The 27,023-nt window shown below is 48.6% G+C and overlaps 2 protein-coding genes across 3 annotated transcripts in view; one reads left to right on the top strand and one right to left on the bottom strand.

Annotated features, from left to right (window-relative positions):
* The first annotated feature begins 757 nt into the window (after window positions 1–757).
* Window positions 758–3,098, top strand: FZD9 (frizzled class receptor 9). Its single transcript, XM_036887390.2, has one exon. It carries the CDS (start codon window positions 972–974, stop codon window positions 2,748–2,750), a length of 1,779 nt encoding a protein of 592 aa, XP_036743285.1. The 5' UTR covers window positions 758–971; the 3' UTR covers window positions 2,751–3,098.
* Window positions 3,099–6,891: 3,793 nt separating this feature from the next.
* The window catches only part of BAZ1B (bromodomain adjacent to zinc finger domain 1B), an 81,461-nt gene continuing 61,329 nt past the window's right edge, over window positions 6,892–27,023 (bottom strand). For both annotated transcript variants that reach the window (XM_036887324.2, XM_057487229.1), the window contains 6 exons: window positions 16,137–16,284; window positions 14,943–15,090; window positions 13,028–13,143; window positions 10,643–10,788; window positions 9,384–9,487; window positions 6,892–9,061 (listed from right to left, as the gene is read on the bottom strand). In XM_036887324.2, the coding sequence (XP_036743219.2) occupies window positions 8,704–9,061; window positions 9,384–9,487; window positions 10,643–10,788; window positions 13,028–13,143; window positions 14,943–15,090; window positions 16,137–16,284 (1,020 nt within the window). In that variant the 3' untranslated portion in view covers window positions 6,892–8,703. The remainder of the gene's footprint in view (window positions 9,062–9,383; window positions 9,488–10,642; window positions 10,789–13,027; window positions 13,144–14,942; window positions 15,091–16,136; window positions 16,285–27,023) is intronic.

Genomic DNA, 27,023 nt, shown 5'->3' on the forward strand with positions numbered 1-27,023 from the left:
TCTGTGGGAACAGTTTCTAAGTGGGTCCCAGAGGTGTCATGGGGACACCCTAGAGAGCAGAGCATCCGGGCTAATAGGGTGACAACAGCTCTCTTGAGGGGAACACAGCAACTTTGTGAAATGAGAATGGGGTCTGGGGTCAGACAATCGCAGGTGGAACACTTGATGGCTCTGTGCCTTGGATATGGCATTCCTCCCGGGGCCTCAGTTTCCCCAGCTGGGTTCCTGGATTGCGGAGAAGAGACAATCAGATCGAGTGTACAATGTGAATGATAAGCAGCACGTGTGCAGCAAATGAATTGTCCATTTTTACAGGATTACCTGCCTGTTTTACAGAAAAGGAAACTGAGCTTAAAGGGAAGAGACCAGTCACATTCAACTAGTGAGGAGGCAGAGGATGCAAGGCTGAGGCGTCCCACGCGTGGGAGCCTTGAAAATGTGGTGCCTGACTGGGGTAAGAAGAGGCGACCCGATAGGGGGACCGCGGGGAGGAGACGCTTCTGGCTGATTGTCCGGTCGCGGGAGAGGTCGGGCAGCAAGAGAAGGGGAAGAACCAAAGGTGCGCGGGCAGACGGAGTCGCACCTGCATCGGGCACAGCTCGACTGAACCCCAACGGGCGCGGGCTCGCAGCTGTGAGACGCGGCTCTTTTAAAGCCCGGTGCGGGCGTGCTCGGCGCGCGGAGAGCCTGCCCCTGGGCGTGTCCTCCGGTAGCCCCGCCCCGAGGCTTGTAGCTGAGTCCCGGGAGGCGGCGCCGGCTCTGGCTCCGAGGCTGGTGGAGTGCCGTGGCAGTGACTGCTCGGCGGGCTCGGCGCCTCCTCTCCTGCGGGCGGCTTCCTTGCGCGCTGCCCACGGCGCCCGGCCGCACCCGGACACACGCGGGCGGCTCGGGGATGGCCCGCGCTCCGCGACGTGGCGGGCGGGCACGGGGGCGCGGGACTACGCGGCCCGAGTGAGCCGGGGCCGCCCGGGATGGCCGTGCCGCCGCTCTGCCGGGCGCTGCTGCTGTGGCAGCTGCTGGCGGCGGGCAGCGCGGCGCTGGAGATCGGCCGCTTCGACCCGGAGCGCGGGCGCGGGCCGGCGCCGTGCCAGGCGGTGGAGATCCCCATGTGCCGCGGCATCGGCTACAACCTAACCCGCATGCCCAACCTGCTGGGCCACACGTCGCAGGGCGAGGCGGCCGCCGAGCTGGCCGAGTTCGCGCCGCTCGTGCAGTACGGCTGCCACAGCCACCTGCGCTTCTTCCTGTGCTCTCTCTACGCGCCCATGTGCACCGACCAGGTCTCGACGCCCATCCCCGCCTGCCGGCCCATGTGCGAGCAGGCGCGCCTGCGCTGCGCGCCCATCATGGAGCAGTTCAACTTCGGCTGGCCGGACTCGCTGGACTGCGCCCGGCTGCCTACGCGCAACGACCCGCACGCGCTCTGCATGGAGGCTCCCGAGAACGCCACGGCCGGCCCCGCAGAGCCCCACAAGGGCCTGGGCATGCTGCCCGTGGCGCCTCGGCCCGCGCGGCCCCCCGGCGATGCCGTCCCGGGCCAGGGTGGTGGCGGCGGTACCTGCGAGAACCCGGAGAAGTTCCAGTATGTGGAGAAGAGTCGCTCCTGCGCGCCGCGCTGCGGGCCCGGCATCGAGGTGTTCTGGTCGCGGCGCGACAAGAACTTCGCGCTCGTTTGGATGGCCGTGTGGTCGGCGCTGTGCTTCTTCTCCACGGCCTTCACCGTGCTCACCTTCCTGCTGGAGCCTCAGCGCTTCCAGTACCCCGAGCGCCCCATCATCTTTCTCTCCATGTGCTATAACGTCTACTCGCTGGCCTTTCTCATCCGTGCCGTGGCGGGTGCCCAGAGCGTGGCCTGCGACCAAGAGGCGGGTGTGCTCTACGTGATCCAGGAGGGCCTGGAGAACACGGGCTGCACGCTGGTCTTCCTGCTGCTCTACTACTTCGGCATGGCCAGCTCGCTGTGGTGGGTGGTGCTGACCCTCACCTGGTTCCTGGCGGCTGGCAAGAAATGGGGCCATGAGGCCATTGAGGCCCATGGCAGCTACTTTCACATGGCGGCCTGGGGCCTACCAGCCCTCAAGACCATCGTTATCCTGACCCTGCGCAAGGTGGCCGGGGATGAGCTGACTGGGCTCTGCTACGTGGCCAGCATGGATGCGGCTGCGCTCACTGGCTTCGTGCTGGTGCCCCTCTCCTGCTACCTGGTGCTGGGCACCAGCTTCCTCCTGACTGGCTTTGTGGCCCTCTTCCACATCCGCAAGATCATGAAGACAGGCGGCACCAACACAGAGAAGCTGGAGAAGCTCATGGTCAAGATTGGAGTCTTCTCCATCCTTTACACAGTGCCCGCTACCTGCGTCATCGTGTGCTACGTCTATGAGCGCCTCAACATGGACTTCTGGCGCCTTCGAGCCACAGAGCAACCCTGCTCAGTGGCCACCATACCTGGTGGCCGGAGGGACTGCTCATTGCAAGGAGGCTCAGTGCCCACCGTGGCTGTCTTCATGCTCAAAATCTTCATGTCGCTTGTGGTGGGTATCACCAGCGGCGTTTGGGTATGGAGCTCCAAGACTTTCCAGAGCTGGCAGAGCCTGTGCCACCGCAAGATGGCAGCTGGCCGGGCCCGTGCAAAGGCCTGTCGGGTCCCGGGGGGCTATGGCCGTGGCACCCACTGTCACTATAAGACCCCCACAGTGGTCTTGCACATGACTAAGACAGACCCTTCGCTGGAGAACCCCACACACCTCTAGGGACACAGGCCTGCCCGGGGCGGCTGTTGCCCCTTCCCAGCCCCCCTCTGGAGGAGACAGCTGACTAGCAGCTGCCCAGCTGTCAAGGTCAGACAAGTGAGTGTGAGGGGACCAGGACCGGGGTGGGGAGTCTCTCCTTCAACCTCGCTTGTCAGGACCCAGTGAGGCCCACTCCCTTACCGCCTAGTGCAGGGGCTGGGCCTGGCTGAGTCCCCCCAGGGGTCGCTGGGAGCTTGTGGAGGGGAGGAGTGGCAGAAGGGGGTGTGGCCCAGCAGGGAGTTTATTTAATGATGTAATTTATTGTTGAGTTTCTCTGGAAGCTGTGACTGAAATAAACCCCGTGTGACATCGATGAGTCCTGTCTGGGCTGGGAAGGGTGAGGGTAAGAAGGTGAGGGTCCTACCAGGGTCTCCCTTGTGAGCAGAGCTGGGGGTAGGGGCCGGGTCTATCCCCTGGCCCCTGTCCTCTGGCTCCCGCCAATCAGGAGGACATCCTTCCTGGACAGCTGTTATTTTGCAGGAATCCCGGGATCTGCATGTTTTCCCCTCTCACCTGTCTTTGCTCTTTTCAGCGACCTGTTTGCCTTTCTCTGGGCCTAGGCTCCCTGCTTCTTGAAGTGAAACTGGGATGCCGGCCAGGATACTCAGGGACTGCCCTGGGATAACACCCCCATCTCTGGCCCTGGGGAGTCTAGCCTGTTTAGGGGCTGTGGGTAAGACTGCTTTCCTCATTTATATAGAAAATGAGGCCATCAGCCTGTCTCAAAGTTTCCCTTAGAGGCTCAGGACCTGCTCCCACTGTCCTGTGGGCCCATCCTTCTGTCCTCTTGCTGGGCCTGAGGCTGAAGTCCAACTGTCCTCATTGCCTTAGAAAATTGCTGGTGTCCACCTCACTCCTTCGGGCCCTAGTCAGGGCACCCCACCCCCTCATCTGTCCAGGTGGAGTGGTGATGGGGCTGAATTGAGGTATGGGCAACTTGGTAGCACAGACAAGGGCATGGCGATGGGGAGCCCTTGAGTGTAGTGAGAATTGGGCCCTCAGCTCCTAAAGGGCTGATTAGATTTGAGGTACTGAGAGCAGCAGTGAGAAAGGGATGCTCATGACTCCCCTAAGGTAACTTGCACATTTGTGTACTGGGGGATGGGGAAAAGTACAGAGTGGATGTGTGTGCCAGGGAAGCCCATGGCTGCTGGGATCTGTACCGTCTCTGTCCACTACAAGGTGTGTGTGGCCATTCTGATGGGGATGACCCCCATCAGCTTGGCGTCAGACGCCGGGGCCCCATCTTGTCCTCTGCTTTGGCCGCTGTGACTCCAGCCAGGTGAGTTTTGGTTACTGTCCCTGTGTGCGTAATAGAGTCAGCATTCAGTATCACAGCCTAGAGGCCCTAATGGTCCAGACTCATTTTAGAGCCAAGGGGGTGCCCAAGGTGGACTGCTTCAGATCAGAAGTAGGGATGAGCCCCCAAGCTCAGGGTGCCTCAGGCCAGGGCGCTGTCCTGCACTGACCGCCAGTCTCACAGGGATATGCCAGAAACCAAACGAAGATCGAACAAGCCGTGTCAGAGTCCCAGAACGCTCCGTCAGAGCGGAGGGGGGTTAAGGGCTGTTACTCAGCACAAGGGAGAGTACTGACCTCCAAGGGAGTTTTGCAACCCTCCTACCTCTGCATATATATTTTGTGCCCATGGAATGTCCTCCCCATCTAAATCCTTCCCTTCTCAGAGCAGTCTTTGACCAACAGAGCCAAGTGACCCTAATAACACCTTGTAAGTCCCAATGAGGTTCCTTGACTGAGAGAATGAGCTGATTGAAGGTGACGGGCACAATCTGGGAGTCAGGGAACACTGGATTTACAGGCCAGGTTTGTAGAGAACAGAGGTGAAGCTGCTAAGGGCCTGCACTGAGGCAGGGGCAGCAGAGCAAAAGTAGAGGGTTCTGGAGACTGAGGGAGAGAAAAGCAAGTGATGCTTGCATGGGCAAGGGGAAGGGTGAGTGCCAAGAGGGCACCAGCTCACCCCTATTCCTTGCCAGTCAGTAGATGGGGGGAGGTGTGGTGCTTGGCTATGTCCTGCTCAACGGAAACAGACTGGCTTCCAGGACAACTGGGATGGGGGGAGGAGGGGGAGTGCAGTCAGGACAGGCCCCAAGGGGGCTGTGCCTTGAAGCTGGGCTCGTTCACATGGTCCAGGGCTTGCAGGAAGGGTAGGCGGGCCTTACCAGCTAAGGCCTCAGCCCTCGAAGACAACTATAGCAAATTCCGAAACCCAGAGAAAAAGAAAACATGAGACCTTTTCCAGAAGTCCTCCATTTGATCCTTTTCCTTTTAACAGACAGGGGAAGTGTGTTTGGAGAGTTTGGCTGGCACAAGATCACAAGGTGGGGATGGGGGGGAACTGCAGGTGTTACAAACCAGGGTGGTTTTGTCCAGAGAAACCACACCCACAGCAGAACCACCCTCTTTCCCCAAAAAGGAAATTCCATAGCCGAACAAAAAGGCTTCAGGAACCAACACCTACTGGTTTGTGCACTGTGCCCTCACCCCTTCCACTGGTGGCCCTGGTGGACCTCCAGAACAGCGCTGTCTGCCACAAGCTGAGCCTGTGTGCAGGAGAAGGTCCTAATTAAGGACTTCTCAGCTCTGACGTGTTTTAGTTCCAGAGAACAGTTTAAAGTTCACAGGAGTCAGCAGAGATGATCCTAAGGTCAACTTGACAGACCCCAGTGGAAGTCAGCAGCTGCTCTGTCCCATTTGGGACAACACTCCAGAGGCAGTCTTGGGTGTGAGAAAGCCAGAAGGCCCTGGGCAGGGGTGGTGAAGGAAGGGCAACCTTCTTGTCCTACCTGGCTCGAGTTTCTCAATCTCCTGCTAAGGACACCATGGCTCCCTGGGAAGTTGGACATAGGAGTGTCTTCCCAGTGGAAGAGGCGCTGGCCCGACTGGCTGCTCTGGAATAAAGACACCACCTCAATGGCACCCCTGACCTCCTCCCCAGAGACAGCATTTGAGAAAGAATAGCAGGCAGGACAAGGAAGAGGCCTCAGTTGATTCTCAGAAGTAATTCTGACCTGTCCTCAGGAAGCAGTCTCCTGTCCCCACCTAAGTAGTCTACCTAAACTAGGTGGTTCCCCCTAGGCCACACCCAAGCAATGGGCTAAGATGGTTGAACAAGACCAGAATACAGACAGACCCTAGATAAGATGACATGGCCCCAGAGGTGCCATCCTACTGTAGCCTAAGAAACCCATATGACAAACAGGATTTCACAGTTGGGGCTGGGAGCCCCAAGTCTGATTGTGTAGAAAATGATCTGAAGTAGCCCAGCTCCCTCCACCAGAGCGTGAGAGTTGGTCAAACTTGTTGACTGACCACTTCCTCCCCTGTAGGACTAAAAATCCTCACCTGCCCAGGGCAGGCCTGGCTCACAGCCCATACTAACAGGCCACAAAGCATGTTAGTGGCAGAACCCACACCCAGCACTGAGGTTTTCCTTCTGCTGTCCTGGTTCAGTTGGTTGGGAACTCGGTTTCATGTCGCAGCAAACGGGGTCACTAGTGGCTCTGCAAATCTTTGAATTCCATAGGCAGGATGCCACCCAGCCAGTGTCCTACTCAAATCAACCAGACTTTATAAAAACTCGCAGCATAAAAGATAGATGAAAGCATAAATAAAACAAGATCAGCTACATGGTAGAATTGTTGAAGCCAAGTCCATGGGAATTCATTGTATTTTCACTCTCCTTTTGTGTATTTTTCTTTTTGAAATTTTCCTTGAAAACTAGTGTTTTAAATAAATGCCAGGAGTTTCCCCCAAATTAAGTCCTCAAGGACTATCCAAATTCCCATAGTGAAACCTTAAAAAACACTTTCTCCTAATTCCTAGAAATTTCAAAAATTCTGGGGTTTTAAACAGAGCCAAGGCCAGGAGAGGCATTTAAAGTTCACACTTTGATTACCCAGTGCATCAGAAATATCTTCTGGAAGCAAAGAAATGCAGTAGATGGTTCTGAACTGTGAGGCAAAAGACGTAAGTCAGAGGTCCTGTGGCCCTGAAGAACTGGCTGAAGGAGCCTGTGGAGAACCATGCTGGGAGCACACCACCCACCACCCTGGAGAGCTGGAACAGAGAGTCACCAGAACCGTTTCTTCCTTATAAACACAAGTACATATGTTTATTTGAAATTCCAATTTATTACAAGTTCACCCTTTAATGGGACCCTTCCTCCTTAAAAGACAGTTTAAAAAACAACAAACAAGTTGGGTGTCACTGAAGCAGGAACACATGATTCTCACTGTTAAGAACAGACGGCTCTAGGGTGAGAGGCAGGGGAAGGTGTAGGTGGCTGGGAAGTCGTAATGTCAGTGCTAACACCAGGCCTGTGGGACAAGGGACAGTAAATCCAGCCAGCAGCCACGGGAGCAAATCCTCACAGTTCCTGGGCAAGGAGGATGGGGCGAGACAGGGACCACACCTTGAGGTTCAATAGTAAGAGGCTTTATTCATTCTCAAGTTCTAGGAGTTGCAATCCCCTTGGTGGACTTCTTTTCCCTTAATTTAAATACGCACAGAAGAGCACAGGTGCTCAAATTTCTAAATTCAAAGTCGATAGAAAAGAAAATTAAACCCTGTTTTACATTTTTATCAAAATCTGCCGTAAAAGGAAAAGAAGACTACAAAGTTTACCTAAATGTAACTACTAGCACTAGACTCGCTGTGGGAAGGGGCTGTGTGAGCTGCTCTGCCCATCCTTCCTCCTACCCGCCACTGACACAGACCCCTGAAGAATTCAGGTTCTCAGTGAATTCCAAGTCTGAAGTCAGAACAGACAAGGAGGTGGAAGAGGCCACCAGGGCAGGCAGAGGGACGCTCCTGCCCCCAGATCCCGCTCCTTGCCCCCTAAGCCTCCAACCCAGCTTCTCTGAGGGAGTGAGGATGGGCTGAGGAAGACGACGGGGCAAAGAAAAAGCAAACACGTCATCATATAAACTGTACTGTACATGTGCCAAAGCAAGATGACAGAAATATTTTACAAGATGTTCTTTATACAATATCACTGCTGAAACAAGCAACTTTAATAACTAGAAAAGTCAATTAAAAAAAAAACATTTAAATTCTTCCTGCTTTTCTTCTGCTCCCCTAAGAGCTTGTTTAGTATGTGGGTGGGCTGGGCTCCAACACCCCTCTGACCAGATCATCAAAGCAAAGTTATATGCATGATTATAAGCAGGACTCCAGTCTCAAAGTGAAGTGCCTTATGTTTTTTGTTTTCCTGTTTTTGAGGGGAGGGAGTAAGAGAGAGCTGTCACAAAGAAGGGGAGGGGTACTCAGGAATGGCTCCAGGACATGTCCCTTTACTCTGCCAAGACCAATTCAAAAGACCACACTGTTTCATGATGCTGGTGAATACAGGGTGCTGTGTGGCACTCACCAATACTGACCCCTGAGGGGGGAGGCGGGGAGGGACAGAGTAAGGGCTTAAGCAAACAAGACTGTGGATAAAGAGAGGTAAAAAACCACCACCACTTCCCCAGTTGGCCTTACTACCCTTATCCTTCTAGGTAATACAGGATCCCTCCCCTGCAGGTAGAGGGCTTGGCACTGCATGGTGGCCAAAGTGAGAGGGACCTCAGGAAAGGAAGGAAATGGGGTCACAAGAAAAGTCACCCCCTTGACTCTTCCTGGAAACTTTCCTGGAAACCCTCAGAAAGGAGGGGGGGTAAGGCCATCTACCACCTATAATATTTCTAAGCAAAGACTGCCAACCCAGGCTCTCCAAAGAGCTCTGCTTGATTAAGGCCCCATGGAAAGTTCTGGAAACACAACCTTGGGATGACAGGTGTGACTGGACTCCCTATGATCTCTTCTCTTCACGTTCTCCATCTTCCTCTCTTGCCTCCCTCCCCCCACCCTCCCGATTCCCCAGCCTCAGCTCCCTTACCAGGGCCCTGCCTCTCTATTTCTTCTGTCTTCGTCCCCTGGGCTGTCCAACAGGCTCCAGCTCACTGTCCCCTTCATCTTCAGCAAGCCGATCAGGAAACTTCTTGCGTTTCCTACGGACATATGGGTGGCCAGGCAGATGTTTATGCAACAGAGCCACCAGACACTGTTCTGTCTTCACCATGCAGTTTAGCACATGGCTGCCTCGGCAGTTGTAAAGCTCAGCATTGGTAAACACTTGCTTAATGTCAGTAAGAAACTCCTGCACAGAGCGGTAGCTCCCACAGGAACATTTGTTCTGCACTGTCTGGAAGTCCATGGGGTGGGTGATAACCTCATAGTAGTCCTCAGCCTCATCTCTGGTCACGGGCTCCCTGTGGGGATATTGGCACAGCCTTGAAAACAACTGACAGAAGTCTTGTTATCAAACCACCTGTACCAGAATGCCCACCCCTGCTGAGATCAGCCCACTGGCAAGCCTAGTGAAGGTGTGTCTACCTTACACTAAGAGCTGTCTCCACCAGTTTGGAAAGCTAATTACCCTGCTACTGCAACACGGCATGTCCTGAAAGGAAAGGGTCAGGGTAGCTCCTAGGGGTTTAGCTTAGTGTTCCCTCAGCCAGTTGCCTTACTAGGATGCTTTTAGAACCTACCAGATTGGTCCTACTCCCCTATGCTTTAGGACACAAAGCTCACCTGAAGGGCCAGCTGAAGCGGTACTTCACAATCTTGTGGAGGATCTCTTCACACTTCTGCAACTCCAAGCTTTGCCTCCGGGAGCTCCGCTTGGTCTGAAGCACCTGTGCCAAAGAAAGAACACTCTTAGGGGTCGGAGAAAAGAAGTGGGAGGAAGTAGAAAATATGTATACATTATTTTAGAAAAAAGAAGAGTTCAACCATTTTCATGGAGCAGAGATGGTCAAAATCATCTGACATTCAAGTCAAGAGCACAGTCAGCCAGAGGGCAGGCATCTTCCCACAGCCCACTCGCCTCCTTCCTGGCGGACAGTGATCAAAGGAGCAGGCAACAGGCAGCAGTTGCTGTATTGCAGCAATTCTGCTAGAGGTTAGCCAGAGAGGGCCACTGTCACCAGGACACTAGCCTCTGAGAGTAGATGGACCTGGGATTACAGTAGCACCACCTGAGTCTGAACAAGCAACTGCAGAAAGCCGGGTTGGCTCTGGGTACCACCAGCAGCTGATTTTGTGGGTGTGGGTTGTCTAACGGAAGAAATGCAAAAGGTAATAGTTCTCTTGCTGGGCTCCCCACTTCAGGCATGTGGGAGATGAGAGGCAAGAGGAAAGGGTGGGCCTCCCCTCCAGGTAGCCGCAGCAGGCTGTGACTCAGTGGCAGGAGCCAGAGTTGAAGGGGGTAGGGCTGGGCGAGAGGGGGATCTCAATGCCCTCTGGGCTCCCTGCTTGCTTGCTTTATGCCCACCCCTCCCACCAATTTGATCTGTCAAAACAAGGTTTTCAAGAGCCTCTTTTTGTTCTTTAAAACTCAGACAAAATCTAAAGCAAAAGCATTAAAATTACACCAATTGAGGAGCAGAGGGGAGGATGATGGCCCTCCCATAACAACTGTCGGTAAAAAGCCCGAGTGAGTGAGGCTCAACATCGCTGACATTCCCACAGTGGAGACCAAGCCCCTCTGAAGCACTGGAAACACATGGGTACTATTTTAAAATCCTCAGCAAGTCACAAGCTGCTTGTTAGCTAGAGGAGACAGTGTTTGCAGGCTACAGCAAGGGGATGCCGGGCATAGCTGCTTCTGGAGGGCCTGCTGCCTCCGACTGCGTGCAGGCTCACCCATCTGCTCTATCAGCCTCCACAGTGAGGCAAGAGGAGGAGGGAGGAGAAGGGGAGGCTCCCACCTGTTGCCTGATGAATTCCTAAAGCTGGAGTGGGGGATAAAAATCAGAAACTTAAGAGGAAGGACAGTAAATAGTTCTTACCAGCTCATCAACCTCCGTGTCATCCATGGGTGGTGCCTTCAGCTGAGACTTCCTGGTAGGATGTGGATTCTTACCTGGCCGCCGGCCTGGCCTCACTACAGCAGGGATAACACCCTGCTTGCCCCGGACAGTCTTCCGAGGTCTCACTGAAATAAAAAACTCAATTTAGAGCAGAACAACTGAGAATGAAAAGAGCACACATCCAGAGCCCAGGGAGATCATCTATGTGAGCAAAGCAGTAGCTTCCTCTGCTGCTGTGATGCCCTAACAGGACACTTTGAAGACAGTGAGAGGAGATGAAGAATGGATACATTTCACCAACTGCCAGAGACCTAAGAGTCTCTTCAGAAGGCCTGTTCCTTCAGCACATTAGTCCTCCTTCTCTACCCTGTTCAGTTACCCCCAGGAATGAGGCCCTTGAAGGAGTCAACTGTAAACTGACTCACTCAGGAGGAGAGGTCATTTGTTAATAGTTCTGCCTGGAATTCCTACAGCCAAAGCTCAGCCGGAGTGTATGCATGTATGTACATGTGAGATGGAGTTTGATTGTAGAATAGATCCTGTTTAATAATTCCCAGACTTATCCTACAATCACCATCACAATCTTTTCCAAGAAAAGCTGATTTATGTGAAGTACTTCCTAACTGCATCCAATTTCAGGGTAGCCCCCAGCCTGCTTTCTTGCATTTCTGAAAACCATAGACAGCAGGCCAGGTCACATCCCTAAGAGCCATGCCCCAGATCCCCAGAGAATAAAGAACTCAAAGGCCCAAGACCACTTGGGTCACAGGTTTGCAGCAGATGCTCAGTATCAGGCAAACCAGCCCTCCTCAGCATGTCCTGAGAATGCAATGCTCCTCAAGGATTAGCTCAAGACTTCTCCACTAAATGTATTTTCCCAGGAAAGTGGAGAGCTGACATTTGGAGACAGATGGGAGTATACAGAGGCAATGATACAAAGAATCAACAAACAATGTTCTGTATACTACCTGTGGACCATGATAACCCTTGGTTATTTTAGGGTCTCTACGCTCAAGACCAGGCCTGAAAGAAAGTAAGAAGCAGGTGCCAAGGACATAACTCAGGATGCATAACAGTCACCAAACCAGGGCCTTGAGTTGCACTAGGAAATCATATCTTTGTTGGCCTACAAGGCAGAGTAAAACAAAGGGCTCTGAGGTGCCAAATACTTCCTAGCTCCTTTCGGCAAGCAAGGCCCTAGAAACCTGTAGAGGGAACAATTCCTGGGAAAGAAAGCAATAATGTGGAGTAGAAAGCAACCACTCCTTTGAAAACAAAATTAATACATTGTTATATCCAGAATCTGTCCCCAGAGAATCATGCATCCAAATCACAGTAGTCTCCAGCCAGGAGACAATCATCTCTTCGGAGTGCAGGGCTAATGGACTCCTTTCTCCTTAACCTGGATACCTGGCATATCATGCCCAGTGAACAAACAAAAGGAGCTCTACAGGACTGAGAGAAAGTAAGGTGTCCCATGTTAAAAGCCCACAGGCCTGGGGAAGATAGGAGCAGGTTCAAAAACCCAAAACCCCCAGGTTTTGGCAGCACCAATGCAGGAAGAGACTGGTCAGCTGAGCATCTCTCCCTCAAGTCCGAGGGCTACAATCTTGGGAATTGTACCATCTCTTCAATAGTTCATCAAAATCTTGATCTGTGGTCCCCTTTGTACTGATCTACACAGGGTAAATTTTCAAAAAGGGAGGCTGTTTAAAAGGCTAGGCTGTGGGACTTTAGGTTTAACTATGAAAGTGACTCAGGAAAAATGAACAGGATAGAGTAAGGGTCAGGGAGGTAGGGCAAATGGTGAGGCTTTTCTCCCCCTACTGGCATCTAGTGAGAAGCAGGTCTGAACCTTCCTAACAACTACACCAACGCCATGAAAAAACAAATCTCTTCTCAAACTAGCAAATCTATAGCCCTGCAGGCTACAGGGAAGAGAAAAATCGCTGTAACCAAAGACAACAATAACTTTTCTGTAAGTGGCAATGCTCCAGAGGCCAAAAGGATGGCAGTGGGCCTGGACCATCATTACCCACTCTCCCCATGCACTGAGGGCCTCAGAGCCACCGCACTTGTCATAAACTAACTCAGGGCCTGGCATTCCACTATATCGTGGACTGAGTGGACCTGCTGTTGAAGTGATACTCTTGAGACCCAGCCACCCAACGTCCTACCTAGGAAGGTGGTTAGACGCCATTTTGAAACCCTACTCAAAACCACAGCAGCAGTCACCTCATGACACAACATGTGAAAAAAGGAAGAGGGCACGATGGCAATGCTGGGTATCCAGTGCTCCTGCAGCTTTTCCAAGTCAGTCTGGAAGGTTGTGAGATTAATCATGAAGGCAAACTGAACACTTACATCGCAAACCAGCCACCTCATAATCTTCTTCCTCCTCTTCCTCCTCCTCCTCATCTTCCTCTTCATCAGTCTCATCATCTTCACTGTCCTCAGAGGCAGACTCTTCAGTATAATTCCTGTGAGGAGGAAAAAGTTATGTAGAAAACATGGTTCTAGCCCACATAGGTCCTAAGAAAGGATGAAGTCCCACATGAATCCCAGGAGCCTTTTCATTTTCACAGACTACACAGATATGACGACCAGGGGAGGAAACCTGAATTTAGGCCAGGACACAGGACACAGAATGAGAATCTAAGCTTCGATAGAATGCCCCCTCTACCAGGGGCCAAATGCTCTGGATAAGATACAAATGGCAACAGAAATCAACACCAAAATATAAGCCCACCCATCCCCACATAAACAATACAGAACTCTATATACCTTTTGTCTCACAAAAACAGCCAGATAATGTAACATTTCATGTATAAAAGGCTGCCCCCAACTCTGGGGTGAACAGAAAGAATAAACCCAGACAGGTGTTACTCCACCTTGATGGCCCCCTTCCAGGAACTGAAACAGCTTGCAGATGACCACGACATCAAAGCAGTGGTAATCCCAGCTCACAACAGCTGGTCCAAAGCCCTACCATTTCAGAGTAGCATGCCTCACTCATCTCTCTGTGTAGCTGGAATGGAGCGAGAAATAACCGAGTAGTACTGTTAGGTGGGGTCAGGATCAAACAGCTCTACCCTTTCACAGACAGACCAGTCTAGAGTTAGCTGCTCTTCTTTAACTTCACAATACAGAATAACTGTATTAACTTGGCAAATATCAGCGTCTCCTCTTTACAAGGCCCTATGTCTGGCATTATTGGGATTCAGGTGACACCTCTATTCTCAGGGCACTGACAATCTCACAGGAAGGCAGTCTGTATAGACCAACCATAAAAGCAAAATGCACCAAAATACTGTTTCAGAGATCAAACACTTAGATGGAACACAGAGGAGGAACAATTAATCCTAAAGATGTAAGGATATTTCAGAAAAGTCAAACTGTAGGCAGCTGGCCCAGGTTGGGGTTCTGGAGAGGGAATATTCCCGGGGGAGGGAAGCACAGGAGGCAGGGCCACACGATGAACTCTGTCTCGGTGCCGAGCACTCAGACCTGGGACTAGGGCCCATAAAAACACAGGCTGGTGTTGGACATCAAGAGGCTCAGAAGTTATGCAAAGGAGCCTGGATTTTACTCTAGGGGCACTGGAAAGACTGAAGTTTTTTAAGAGGATAGTGACATAAGCAGATCTTGCTTTATGTAAACCACTCTGGTACTGCCATGAAAGCTGGATGGATAACAGAAGGAAGCTATGAGGGAAAGAGTGGAGAAGTCACTGAAGGAGCCCAGAGGTACAATGCAGGAGGGCAGATGAGAGCAGGCACCAAGCAGATGGGTCAGCAAGACATGGATTCCTAGGACATCTGGATGCTGAGTTGATAACATCTGGCAAAGGAATGAATGTGTAAGATGAGGGAGAGGCAGATGCCCAAGTTGACACTTGGTATAGTAATAATCAGGAAAACAATAGGTTGGGTGAGGAAGGTACTGAGTTGCAGGGTTTTTAGCAGCGGGTGGTTGCAGAAGCAATCACAAATGAAGAATGGGCAAAGTGGAAGCAAAAGGCAGACAGACATACTGGTGTTTGAGAAGAAGGTATGATCAGGAAGATACAGACTACAGCTGGTGGTGAGAACCAGCAATGTCAACATGAAGCTAAAATGAAACCAGGCCCTGTGCGCTCCAGTGTAACACCTTAAATGATCATGATCAGAACCCAAAAGACAAACTTAAAGCTCCTTAGAATAATTCAGTTTGAATAACTGAAGCTTAATTATAACAGCTATTTATTCATTTATTTGTCTTTAAAAGAAGAAATTCTCACCTGCCACGGGAGTTGCGCCTGGCAGTAGCAGGCTGGCAAGCTGGGCACTGCCACTCACCATCTGGTACTTCGTAGAGGGCTGGCCTCAGACAAAACAGGTGGAAGGCTTTATTACACTCGTCACACAAGATCAGCTTGTCATCCTCACCTGCAAGGAGATAAGCCTGGGTAATAGCATCACTGGGAGCATGGAAACAGTCAATGAGTTCTAACACCATGAAGAACATTCTAGTGTAGTGCTGCCCCGTTTTTTGTGTTTTTTTTAATGCAGTCACTGTCTGAAAAGAAATGTAGCATAAACTAGACTATAGGTAATTTAGGTCTCAAGTCTTCTGACTTACATCCCCAAATCTACCCAGGCCTAGGAGAAGAAAGTTGACATCTACTAAGAGGCAGCAAGAATGAAGTGAAGGTAGGAAATGCTGCTGCTCCTCTTCCACTAAGAAATGAATCCCCCATAAAGTATTATATTTTCTGCCCTTCCTCCCCCTCACCTCTCCCAAAAGCTTTGCAACTTGTATCTGATATGGTCTCTTAAACCATTGGGTTTCCCAACATTTGAAAATACACTAAACTAACTTAACAGAAGGACAGTCATTTCCCCTCTTCAACCTTCACTCTAAATCAGTTTTTAGAGCAACTGAATGATTTTAATTTTACATGGGTCTTTCCATCCTTGGTAATTAAATCCTAACCTAATTCACAAAATAAATTTAGACACTGAGTAGTCAACCACTGGGGCTGCTTTAAGCCCCGAAGTTCCTTTTACACCCATGGTCTCTGAAAGCTCTAGCACTGAACAGGAACAATTCAAATGCCTTGCTCTGTAGGACTCAGCATTGTAAAGCCTCAAACCCGAGTATTCCTCAGAATGTACAAATACCGCCCTCTGCTGGTAGTACCCATCTTACTTCATGGGTGACTAAAATTCAGATAAGAGAAAATTGAGGTTAACTCATTTAAAGATTGGAGAAATAAATTGCCTTTGTTTTGTACTCAAACTTGAACAATGGGCCTGTTTTGACTTGCTGGCACGAGATTTCAAAGACAGCATTTTGTAGACCTCCAAGAGGAGGTAAAATCTGTCCCACATTTCAAAGCTGTGTACACAGAATTCTTAAGGTGAGAAAGAGCTTGGGAATGGAGGTCCAAGTCCGTAACACACTCAGATGAGCAAATCTGATCTAAATATACCTTTCTTTCGACAAACTTTGCATCTAGCATTTTCTGCTGACATATCCCACTTGATACAGGCATCGAGCATCCCGAGTAGAACATGCATTCTAGAAAAAGTCTGAGCCTCACGGATTGCTGTCTTCCATTTTTCCAGAGCAGATGCAACCTAAACAGAGAACCAACCAGGCCAGCATTACTATAGTGACTTCAAAGACATTAAGTGTGGATTTCTTACATAATACTGACAGAGAGTACACACTGAGAAAAGGCTAGGGCTAGGTAAAGACATGAGACAATTAGGAGTACATTTACCTCCTTCTTACAGAAGAAATTAAAAGCTCTGAAAGTGAAAAAAACTTGCCAAAGGTCACACAAAAATTAAGGGCAGAGAGTGACTAGAAATAGGTCTCTTCTGGTGAACTCCATTTAGATTCGGTATCATTTAAAAGCAGCAACACCTGTATTGTGTAAATGCTAGTATGCAACATCATGTAGCTAATAAACTTAAACAAGATATCAGTTTCTGCACTAATATGGACATAATCCCATATTCAGAGAGCCTAGAAATAGTAGTATTTATAAACCATCTATGACCCTTAAAAGTATTAATTATTGATATGAAAGATCCCCCTTGATTTTATCACCAACTTCCAACCTAAGTGAAAAATTTTAAGACCCAGGGGTTAGCCTGACTTCATTCTGGGCTGTTACTCTCAGCATAACATGTATGCCTCCTCCTCCCATCATCAGAAAATGCAAATTAATTCAGAATTAGCCAAGCAAAACAGGATGGGGGAAAATGTAATTAGGAACTTAAATGGTAAGCACAACCTTCTCTCGTATAAAATATACAATCTAAGGAGGAACTGCCACTGTAGGATAATTCCTTTATTTGTAATACTATTTTATTAGTCAAAAGGTGACACTTTCAAAGCACTTCTTGCCTACATCAGGTGGGCATCCACATAAACAAGTAACAATATGGGGTTATCATTCTCAGGAAATACAACAGATATAGGCAATAAACAAGAGGCTGAGAGACTAGGCCATCATATTATTGTTTTCCTTGTGGAGGTCACCCTGTTTGCTTTGGTCGTCAGCGAAGGGAAGTGGAATTAGCAACACCTGCTACTTTTACACCTCGAAGAGCTCTGGTTAACAGCACCACTACTGCAATTCACTGCCCTGCCTTAAGGCCAGTTATCCTGGAAATCCACAGGTTTTAAAATACAGCTGCTAAGGGACATAGCTGAGCTGCTTCTGAAGCTGTGAGGTGAGGGTGAGGGAGGGGAACAAAGGCTGTCCTTTCTCTTTCCTACAGAACTAAAGAACCACAGAGAGCCTTGGGTATATAAATTTATAAATAACAAAGATACGTAATATAAACATACCAACAAAATATATTTAAGAAGCTGCTAAAGTTCCAGTGGAAACTGACTCATTCCACTCCAGACTCCACTGCAGGTACCTCAGCATCTGCCATGGAATCACAGGACACTTTGCAGCCTTCCCTCTTCAGAGCCCCTCTATAAATGTGGGGCCCAAATCACAAAGGCCTCCCTGGTCTTTGCCCCTCACATCACAGAGGGCTGATACATGGTACTACAGATTCTCTTACTGCAACAACCCAAATCTCTTCAATGGAATATAAATTTAAGAATTTTAGGTTCAGTTCTTAAAAACAAGAGTGCTATTGAAGACAGGCAGGGAATGGCTAAAGCAGGCTTTGCTGTCCTCTAGTGGACAGTCAGTTGTACACAATCAATCAAGAAAAATTATCAGCATGAACAGTATTGCTTTCTTACTTATTTCCTAAGTTTTAAAATTTGAACACTCAACAGCTCATTAGAATAAAAAAACTGGAAGAGATCTTGGGAATAAGCTTATTTAACCTCATTTTTAAAAGAGATTTGAGGTATAACTTACATATCAGTAAGTTCACCTTATAAAGTACAGTCAATGCTTTTTCATGTATTTACAGAGTTGTACATTACAATAATCATAATTTTATAACATTTCCATCATCCCCAAAATAAACCTATACTCACTGGCAGTCATTTCCCATTCCCTCCCCTAACCCACCACACTTCCCCTGCCTACTTCTCTACTTTTGGTCTATAAATTTGTCTACTCTGGACATTTCATGTAACATGTGACCTTTTGCAACTGGCTTCTTTTCTTGGTTTTCTAGGTTCATACACATTACAGCATGTAACGGTACTTCATTTCATTTTAATTCCCAAAAAATATCCATTGTACAGGTATACTACATTTTGTTTATTCATCAGTTGACAGACATTTGGGTTGTTTCCACAATGGGGGCTATTCTAAATAATACTGCCAATGAACATTTGTGCATGTTTGCATAAAGTTCATTGACAGAAAGTGTGTCAGGGAAATCAGAGTGTGTCCAGAATCTCATTGCAACTTAGGGCCAGATCTCCAAATCCCAATCCAAAACTCTTGGCATTACACACACTAGAAAAGCATTCGTATCCTGTTATACCTACTGAGTTACCCATCTAGACTAGCCTAGACTTCAACTACCCTGTAATCTGGGGGACAAAAAAATATTAGACACTCAAGATTTGAAAGAACATCCTAGTCTCCCATTGCACAAAATTTCAAACAGTCCAACACATTAAAAAAAATAAAAATAAAAACACCACATCATCATATTCAAGACACTGTTCGTAAAAACAGATGAACAGAGGCAAGAAGAAGTTTTGTCATTCAACACTGGCAGCACCCAGTAAATACTCTCTCTCAGAGCTGCTAGGGGACTAGACGCATGATCCTGACGGGAAACTATAATTCTCTAGCATGTTTAAATAGTCAGTCCCTAGTAAGAAGTGGGTATAACAGAATCAAGGGGAAGCCAGCTTATATGCAAGTCACCACTAATCCTTTTACTTAACAGTAAAAAGGATGTGGTATGAAATGTCCTATCTTGTCAAAGCCAGAATGAGGCTTCAGACTATATTCTTTCACAAAAGAACATTTAAAATGCAAAAAGAGATAATCATGTTGTCAGGAAAAAGACATCCAAAGTAAACAGAGCACCAACAGAACCCAGAATGCCAAATTATAGATCTTTCCCATTTAGTGCAAGAAAATAAGCATTAAATATTTGAAATCATCAACTACTACAAAAAGGGACTTGAGAGATAATCTATTTTTATAAATAAGGAAGCCAAAGCCCAGATTATACACTGATATTAGCTCATGCAAAAACCTAGTGCCAGTTGAAAAAACCCTGGCCCGTAAGTGGAAACCTTCAAAGCAAAGGAGCAAAGGACAGTGGAAAATTTCAGGGCTGTGGTAAAGCTGACCTTTGGTTGGGAACTGCAGGGCATAATGCCATTTTAATGGAGAACATTGTTGAACTACTTAGTAGGCAACTAATTGATTTTCCAAGAAACTCTCCCATGCTTTCCACTTGTGTAGTGTGTGTCTGGGCCCTGAGGTTAAACCTTCAAAGTGCTCATATTTTCCTTCCCGATCAAGTCTCACATGACAAGCTAAAAAGAGGTTGTTTCACCATGGGTCTGAGTACTAAAAAACAACTTAATGAGAATTCTACAGCTACAAGTTCCCAGCAAGAAAACACTGCCAGTAAAGAAATGGCAAGGAAACATGTCAACAAAGAGACTTTTCTGTATCGAACTGAGTTAAAAACAAAACCCATGGAGTACTCAGCACAGCTAAAAATTAGCCTAATGAGAAGAGATTCAGCAAAGCAGACTATTAACTAATGTCTTAGACGTCATCTAGAAGCACCTGGGTGCTATATAGCCATTTCAAAGTAACAGAGATGAAGGTGAGAAGTAAATCTCACTAAGATAATGACCTGTGTGAAGTCTCTAAGTTTACCCAAAATCATCTTCTTTGTATAACATATCAGCATGGCCTCAGGAAGAAACTTAAGTGGAACATGACAACTGTGTACATATCTAAGGAGCTTTAAGAGAGTGTGGGGAAGTTGGAGTTCCTATGGCCAGGATCCTCACTGAACTTAAACCACCTGATGATGTAACTGGCCTGTTGCTGGGCTGCAGTTTCCATACCTTTAGGCAATAGGCTATTTTATTGCACTATATAGAGAGCTCAGCCCAGTGCTCCGAGGCGGAGGCAGAGATGCTAGTGCTCAACCTACTGCCAGGAGAACAAGCTGGGTAATAAACCCTTTCATCCCAAAGAACGTTTTGCTGTCACTTTCTTTGGTCACATTGAATCCATAGCGAACTTGCCCGGGGCTGAAACCCACTGGCAAGACAATTGGCGAAAGTCAGCAGGGTTCATTGCTGACCAAGGAAAAAGACAGCCTGCCCTAATGGGAGGGGTGTTTAAGTGGGCTGCCCTGTGAATGGGGAGGCAGTGAACTGTCCTCCAATGGGTATGTGGTCTGAGGTGGCTTGCCTCCTAGAGGACTGGGCCCCACCCCAGAACTGGAGGCAAGTGGAGGTGACACCTGAGGCTGTAGGGTTGGCCCTTGGTATAGTAAGTTAGGTCTTTTGAGAAACAGAGTGCTCGTGAGGCAGCAGGGACTGTGGGTTGGCTGCTTCTCACAGTATTAAAAAGGTCTACAGAAGAGACCCAAGAAATGGCGGCATGAGAATGCGAGCTGCAAACTTCTGTGGATTCCCTAAAGAAGGAAATGGCATTGATGTGAGAAGACGCAGCATGAGAACACCAGCAGCAAGGTGCCATTGGAGAGGTATGAGACGGCAGTGTTGCCAGGTATTCTGTAAGAGGAAGAGGCCATCAAGGAAAAAGAGGAACTTCTGAGGGAAGCATAGGCGGAGGTGGCACGAGAACATCAGCTGTGAAACATTGAGGTGAAGGTAAGAGAGCTTCTGAAGACTGAGCTAGCATTGCTGCAAGGCACTGTAGAAAAGGTAGAAGAGGAGGCACTTGGGGGAGGGGAGAGAAAGGTGCCATCAGCCCCAGAAATGGAGGAGCTGGGGAAGGATGAAGGGGTGGTGCCGGAGGCAACGGCGCCTCCTGTATTGTAAGCATGCCCAGTGGTTATAAAGAAAATAAAGACCCAGCAGCTGAAAGTTCCCCAAGGAGAGGAGCAGCCTCCTCCCCAGGTCATGGAGCACTCTTTGGTCCGCCCCTATACTCAGGCTGAGCTTGTGGATTTGGGCTCCCGGTTTAGGCAGAAGCCCTTGGGAGTCAGTAGCAGCTTGGCTCCTGCATCTGTGGGACTTAGGGGTGGATGGAATTGTTCTGTCAGGATCAGAGATGGGAAAGCTGTCTTCCCTGACAGTGCGGCCCGCCTTGAGGCAGTGATTACAAAATGAACATCAGACCTGAGAGAGTCACTCCCTCCTTAATTGGCTTATGGCTGCACTTCGTACTGTGTGGCCCAATCTGGGTGATCTCCCATCCTCTCCTGCTAGATGGCAGATGTATGCTGAGCTCCAACAGGTGTTACAAGAGCTAGGCATAAGAAATGCCATCGATAGTCCAGAGAATTATGTCCCAGATGAAGAGATTTTCACTACTGGAATGAGAAATACAGTACTTAAAACAGCTCCTACATCGCTCTTTGGGTCTCTAGTGGCCATTCTTTCCCCTCACTTAGGGCATTCCATAAGTGAGATGACACATGCAGTAGCAGACTTAGGAGAGGCTGAAGCAATGAGAACCTAGAAATAAAGATAGATCTGTTACTCATAAAAAGAATTTACAGGACAGGGGCCCATGAAGGTTACGAGGACCCAGATGTTGGTTGATTTCATATGGGCAGGAGCAGATGGAAGGAAATTAGATGGGAAGTCAAACAGGATCTTACTAGAGCTATGGCAACAGCTGAAACCAGAGCAGCAGTTCCAGCCATTGAGACCAAAGAGGCAGAGGTCAGAGACAGAGCCACGAGTCTGACCTGTGTGTCTGCAGGACTTCCTGCTGGACAGCAAGCCAACCTCACTTGAGCCCACACAGGAAGGGGACTGGAGAACATGGTTTGACTGAGGAAAATGTCAATGTAGCTATCCATTGGTCCCCAGTGAACATACAATGTGTCCTGGCTCTGGTGGACACTGGGGCTGAATGTTCACTGATTCATGGTAACCCTGAGCGGTTCCCCGGGACCCCCCACTATCATAGATGGATATGGGGGTAAGGCTGAGTGAAAAAAGCCCAAATCCCTTTGGGAGTAGAGCATCTACCCCCAAAAGAGTATATTGTGTATCTATCTCCTATCTCTGAGTATATTTTGGGGATTGATACCTGCAGGAGGGTCTATGGCGGCAGACCACTGCAGGTAAGTTAAGACAGAGAGTATGTACGGTGAAGGCAATTCTGAGGGGACATGCTAGGCACCCACCCATACCTTTGCGTGTGCCTCGGGGGGTGACTACTACCAAATAATATAAATTGCCTGGAGGGCATAAAGAGATTGGAGAAACACTCCAGGAGCTGGAAAAGGTGGGTATTATAAAGCCCACTCATAGTCCTTTCAATATCCCAGTGTGTCCAGTAAAAAAGCCAGATGGCTCCTGGCGTATGCTGTGGATTACAGAGAACTGAATAAAGTCATACCCCCTATGCATGCTGCTGTCCCCTCTATTGCAGGCTTGATGGATACCCCCAGCCATGAACTAGGAACATACCATTATATGATAGATCTTGCTAATGCCTTCTTTTCCACTGACATTGAGCAGGAAAGTTCAGGAACAGTTTGCCTTCACATGGGAAGGACAGCAATGGACTTTCACCATCCTTACATAGGGATACCTCCACAGCCCCACTATCTGTCATGGACTTGTAGCCCGACTTGGCTACATGGGAGAAACCGCCAACAGTGCAGCTGTACCATTATATTGGTGATGTCATGCTCATGTCCGATTCTCTTTCAGATCTAGAAGATGCAGCACCTAGACTGCTGCAACATTTATAGGAGAAAGGATGGGCTGTGAACAGCACCAAGGTTCAGGGAACTGGTTTGTCAGTCAAATTCTTGGGGGTCATCTGGTTGGGTAAGACCTATACCCCTTGTCAGGTGGCAGATAGATTATATTGGGCCTCTATCTGTGTCAGAAGGATATCGGTATGCAATGCTTGTGTGAACACAGCTACTGGACTTCTGGTTGCTTTTTCTACTCGTTGTGCAGACAAGCAGACGACCAAGAGAAGCCTGGAGCGTCTCTGCTATCTATGGCTGACCACAGGTAATTGAGAGTGATCAGGGCACCCATTTTACTGGACATACACTGCAAGAATTGGTGCGACAGCTGGGAATCAAATGGAAGTTTCATGTGCCATACAATCTTACTGCAGCAGGCATGACAGAGAGGCACAATGGCTTGCTAAAATCCAGACTAAAGTCAGATACCAATAGTCTGCGGGGATGGTCAGTCTGCTTATGGACTGTGCTACAGTGTTTGAACGAGAGACCCCAAAAGGGAGCCCTAAGCCCTGTAGACATGTTAATACATATGGCTGCCTACCCTATACAACTGCAAGTACAAGGCAAGGAAGAATCACTGAAGCCGAGGTTTGGCCACCAGAATAACATCTTGCTGCCAGCACCAACTGCACTGAACCCCTGAGACTCCATTGAGTGGATGTGGCCTTGGACCTTTCGACACATGGACCAACGATGGCTGGCTCTCCTGGCACCTTGGTGACAAGGCCTGGAAGCTGGCCTCCTGTGTATTCCTGGAATAACAGCAGAGTGGCCACCAAAGGTCACAGTAGTATATCCTGAACGACCAGAAGGGAGGAGCATCTTACCGGGGAGTTCCGTTTTATCATTATGGCCAGTGCATGCACCTCCAGTAGCACTATATATAGACCCTTCAGTAACCCCCAGGGGGAAAGGAGTAAAACTGGTATACTAGACCTGGAAGAGACCCCCTTCCTGCTCCAGTCCTATCACAGGACCACTCTCTTGCATGCATCCTACTGGATGGACAAGATTTGCCTACGTTGGTGTCATTAAAACACGTGTCTTATCACCCCTAAAGTCTTTGTGGTTGGGAACTTCCTCTGGCTTGAGGATTATTATAATTTTTGTTACCTGTATCAAAATCTTGTTCTATCTTAATTTTTGTTATTATCTCTAAGTTGTTGTTATCCTCTATTGCTATTATGGAATCTGGTTACAGTGCTCCAGCTTTCTCGCACAGGGATGATTGTGGAACATTGAAAGCATGTAGATTGTAAGGTGAGAATCCTGGAGGGGTGGAGTGTGTGGAAGTTGGGGTCCCTATGGTCAGGATCCTCACTGAATTTAAACTACCTGATAGTGTAACTGGCCTATTGCTGGGCTGCCACTTCCAAACTTTTAGGCAATAAGTTATTATTGCACTATATAGAGAACTCAACACAGTGCTCTGGGCGGAGGCAGAGACACTAGTGCTCAACATACCGCTGGGAGAACAAGCCGGGTAATAAATCCTATCACCCCAGAAAACGTTTTGCTGTCAATTTCTTTGGTCACAGTGAATCCATAGCGAATAGCCTGGGGCTGAAACCCATTGGCAAGACAGAGAGTAACCTTGTTCTTTGTAAACTCAGAGGGAAAAACAAGGACTAGCTGTCAGTGACAATACCGTTTTTCAGTTCATGTTAACAAAGTCAATGACCTTTCCATGAGCTGATTAATTCTACTTACTCTTCAAAACCAAGCTGGTAAGTTCTCTCCTTGGGAAAGTTTTCTCTAATTTGCACTAGGCATCCCTCACAGGTAGGCTGAGCACTGCTCTTTCTCATCAGTACTTGTCACACTACCATAAACATCTCTGACACTCAACTGAGCTCCTTGAAGGCAAAGACTTCTGGCTTCTACTCATCACTGTAACCTCCAGACTCACCCCAATGATTGGCACAGGCGAGCCTTTACCAGATGTTTATGAAAGGCAGTAAAGAAGGGAGGGAGAGAAAAAGTAGGGGAAACTAGGGGCAGAGCCAAGATGGCTCTGTGAGTAGAGCAGAGGAAATCTCCTCCCAAAACCATATATATTTTTGAAAATACAACAAACACAACTATTCCTAAAAGAGAGACCAGAAGACACAGGACAACAGCCAGACTACATCTAAACCTGCGAGAACCCAGCACCTCGCGAAAGGGGTAAGATAAAAGCCGCGGCCCGGCGGGACCCGGGTGCCCCCCCCAACCCAGCACCCAGCGGGAGGAGAGGAGTTGGAGAGGGGAGGGAGAGGGAGCCCAGGACTGCTGAATACCCAGCCCTAGCCATCCGCATGGAGAGCGCAGACATACAGTGTGTGGTGTGCTGGATACTAGGGAAACAGGACAGTAAGACCTGTAAGCGGGTCCCCACAGCCGGCGCCCCTGGGACAAAAGAAAAGCGAGTGCCCTTTGAAAATCTTAAAGGGACAGGGGCCTCACAGCTGGACGGAAGCGCCAGGGCGCAATCAGCCCAGTAGCTGGGAATCCCAGGGAACTCTGGGCGCCCCAATCCCCTGGGCGGCAGCACATCTCGGAGGCCCCTCACAGTGATAAACAGCCTCCTGCCCGTTCCCCCTCCAGCGTGACTCCACCATAGCAACAGCAGTCACAGCCACAGCAACTGGGCAGAGCTTCTTCCACAGCGGCGAGGCAAGAATCAGAGGCCCCGCCTGCATGCAGCGGCCCAGCACAAGCTGCTAGGGGACGCTGTTCTCCCAGGAGAGGAAGGCCACAAACCAGCAAGAAGGGACGTTCTCCCAGCAGACACACGCACCAGCTCCCCACAACTACCTCTATCGCCATGAAAAGGCAGAAGAATTTAGTCCAGTCCAAAACAGTCCAGACAGCCCCTGAGAAGGAGATAGACCTAACCAATAGCCCTGAAAAAGAATTCAAAATAAAAGTCATAACCATGCTGATGGATCTTCACAGAAATATGCAAGAGCTAAGGGATGAAGTCCGGAAGGAGATTACAGAAATGAAACAATCTCTGGAAGGACTTAAGAGCAGACTTGATGAGGTGCAAGAGGCCGTTAATGGAATAGAAACCAAAGAACAGGAACACAGAGAAGCTGACGTAGAGAGAGAGAAAAGGATCTCCAGGAATGAAACAATACTAAGAGAACTGTGTGACCAATTAAAAAGGAACAATACCGCATTATAGGAGTACCAGAAGAAGGGAGAGAAAAAGGGATAGAAAATGTATTTGAAGAAATAATTGGTGAAAACTTCCCCAAACTGGGGGAGGAAATAATCACTCAGACCACGGAAGTACACAGAACTCCCAACAGAAGGGACCCAAAGAGGACAACACCAAGACACAAATTAAAATGGAAAAGATGAAGGACAAGGACAGAGTTTTAAAGGCAGTAAGAGAGAGGAAAAAGGTCACCTACAAAGGAAAACCCATCAGGCTATCATCAGACTTCTCAACAGAAACCTTACAGGCCAGAAGATAATGTCATGATATATTTAATGCCATGAAACAGAAGGGCCTTGAACCAAGAATACAGTATCCAGCACGATAACCATTTAAATATGAAGGAGGGATTAAACAATTCCCAGACAAGCAAAAGTTGAGGGAATTTGCCTCCCACAAACCACCTCTACAGGGTATTTCAGAGGGACTGCTCTAGATGGGAGCACTCCTAAGACTAAATAGATGTCACCAGAGAAAATAAAATCACAGCAAAGAAAGCAGACCAACCAAATACTAACTAAAGACAAAAAATAAAATCAACTACCCACAAAAGCAGTTAAAGGAAACACAAAAGAGCACAGAATAAAACAACCAACATATAAAGAATGGAGGAGGAGGAATAAGAAGAGAAATAAAGAATTACCAGTGTTTATAACAGCTCAATAAGTGAATACCATCAATAGAACAAAAAGGCATCCTACAGTAAGATACTAAAGAAGCTAACCTTGAACCGCTGGTAATCACAAATCTAAAGCCTGCAATGGCAATAAGTAGATATCTTTCA

Source organism: Manis pentadactyla, chromosome 10 (assembly GCF_030020395.1).
Source record: "Manis pentadactyla isolate mManPen7 chromosome 10, mManPen7.hap1, whole genome shotgun sequence".
Lineage (NCBI taxonomy): Eukaryota > Metazoa > Chordata > Mammalia > Pholidota > Manidae > Manis > Manis pentadactyla.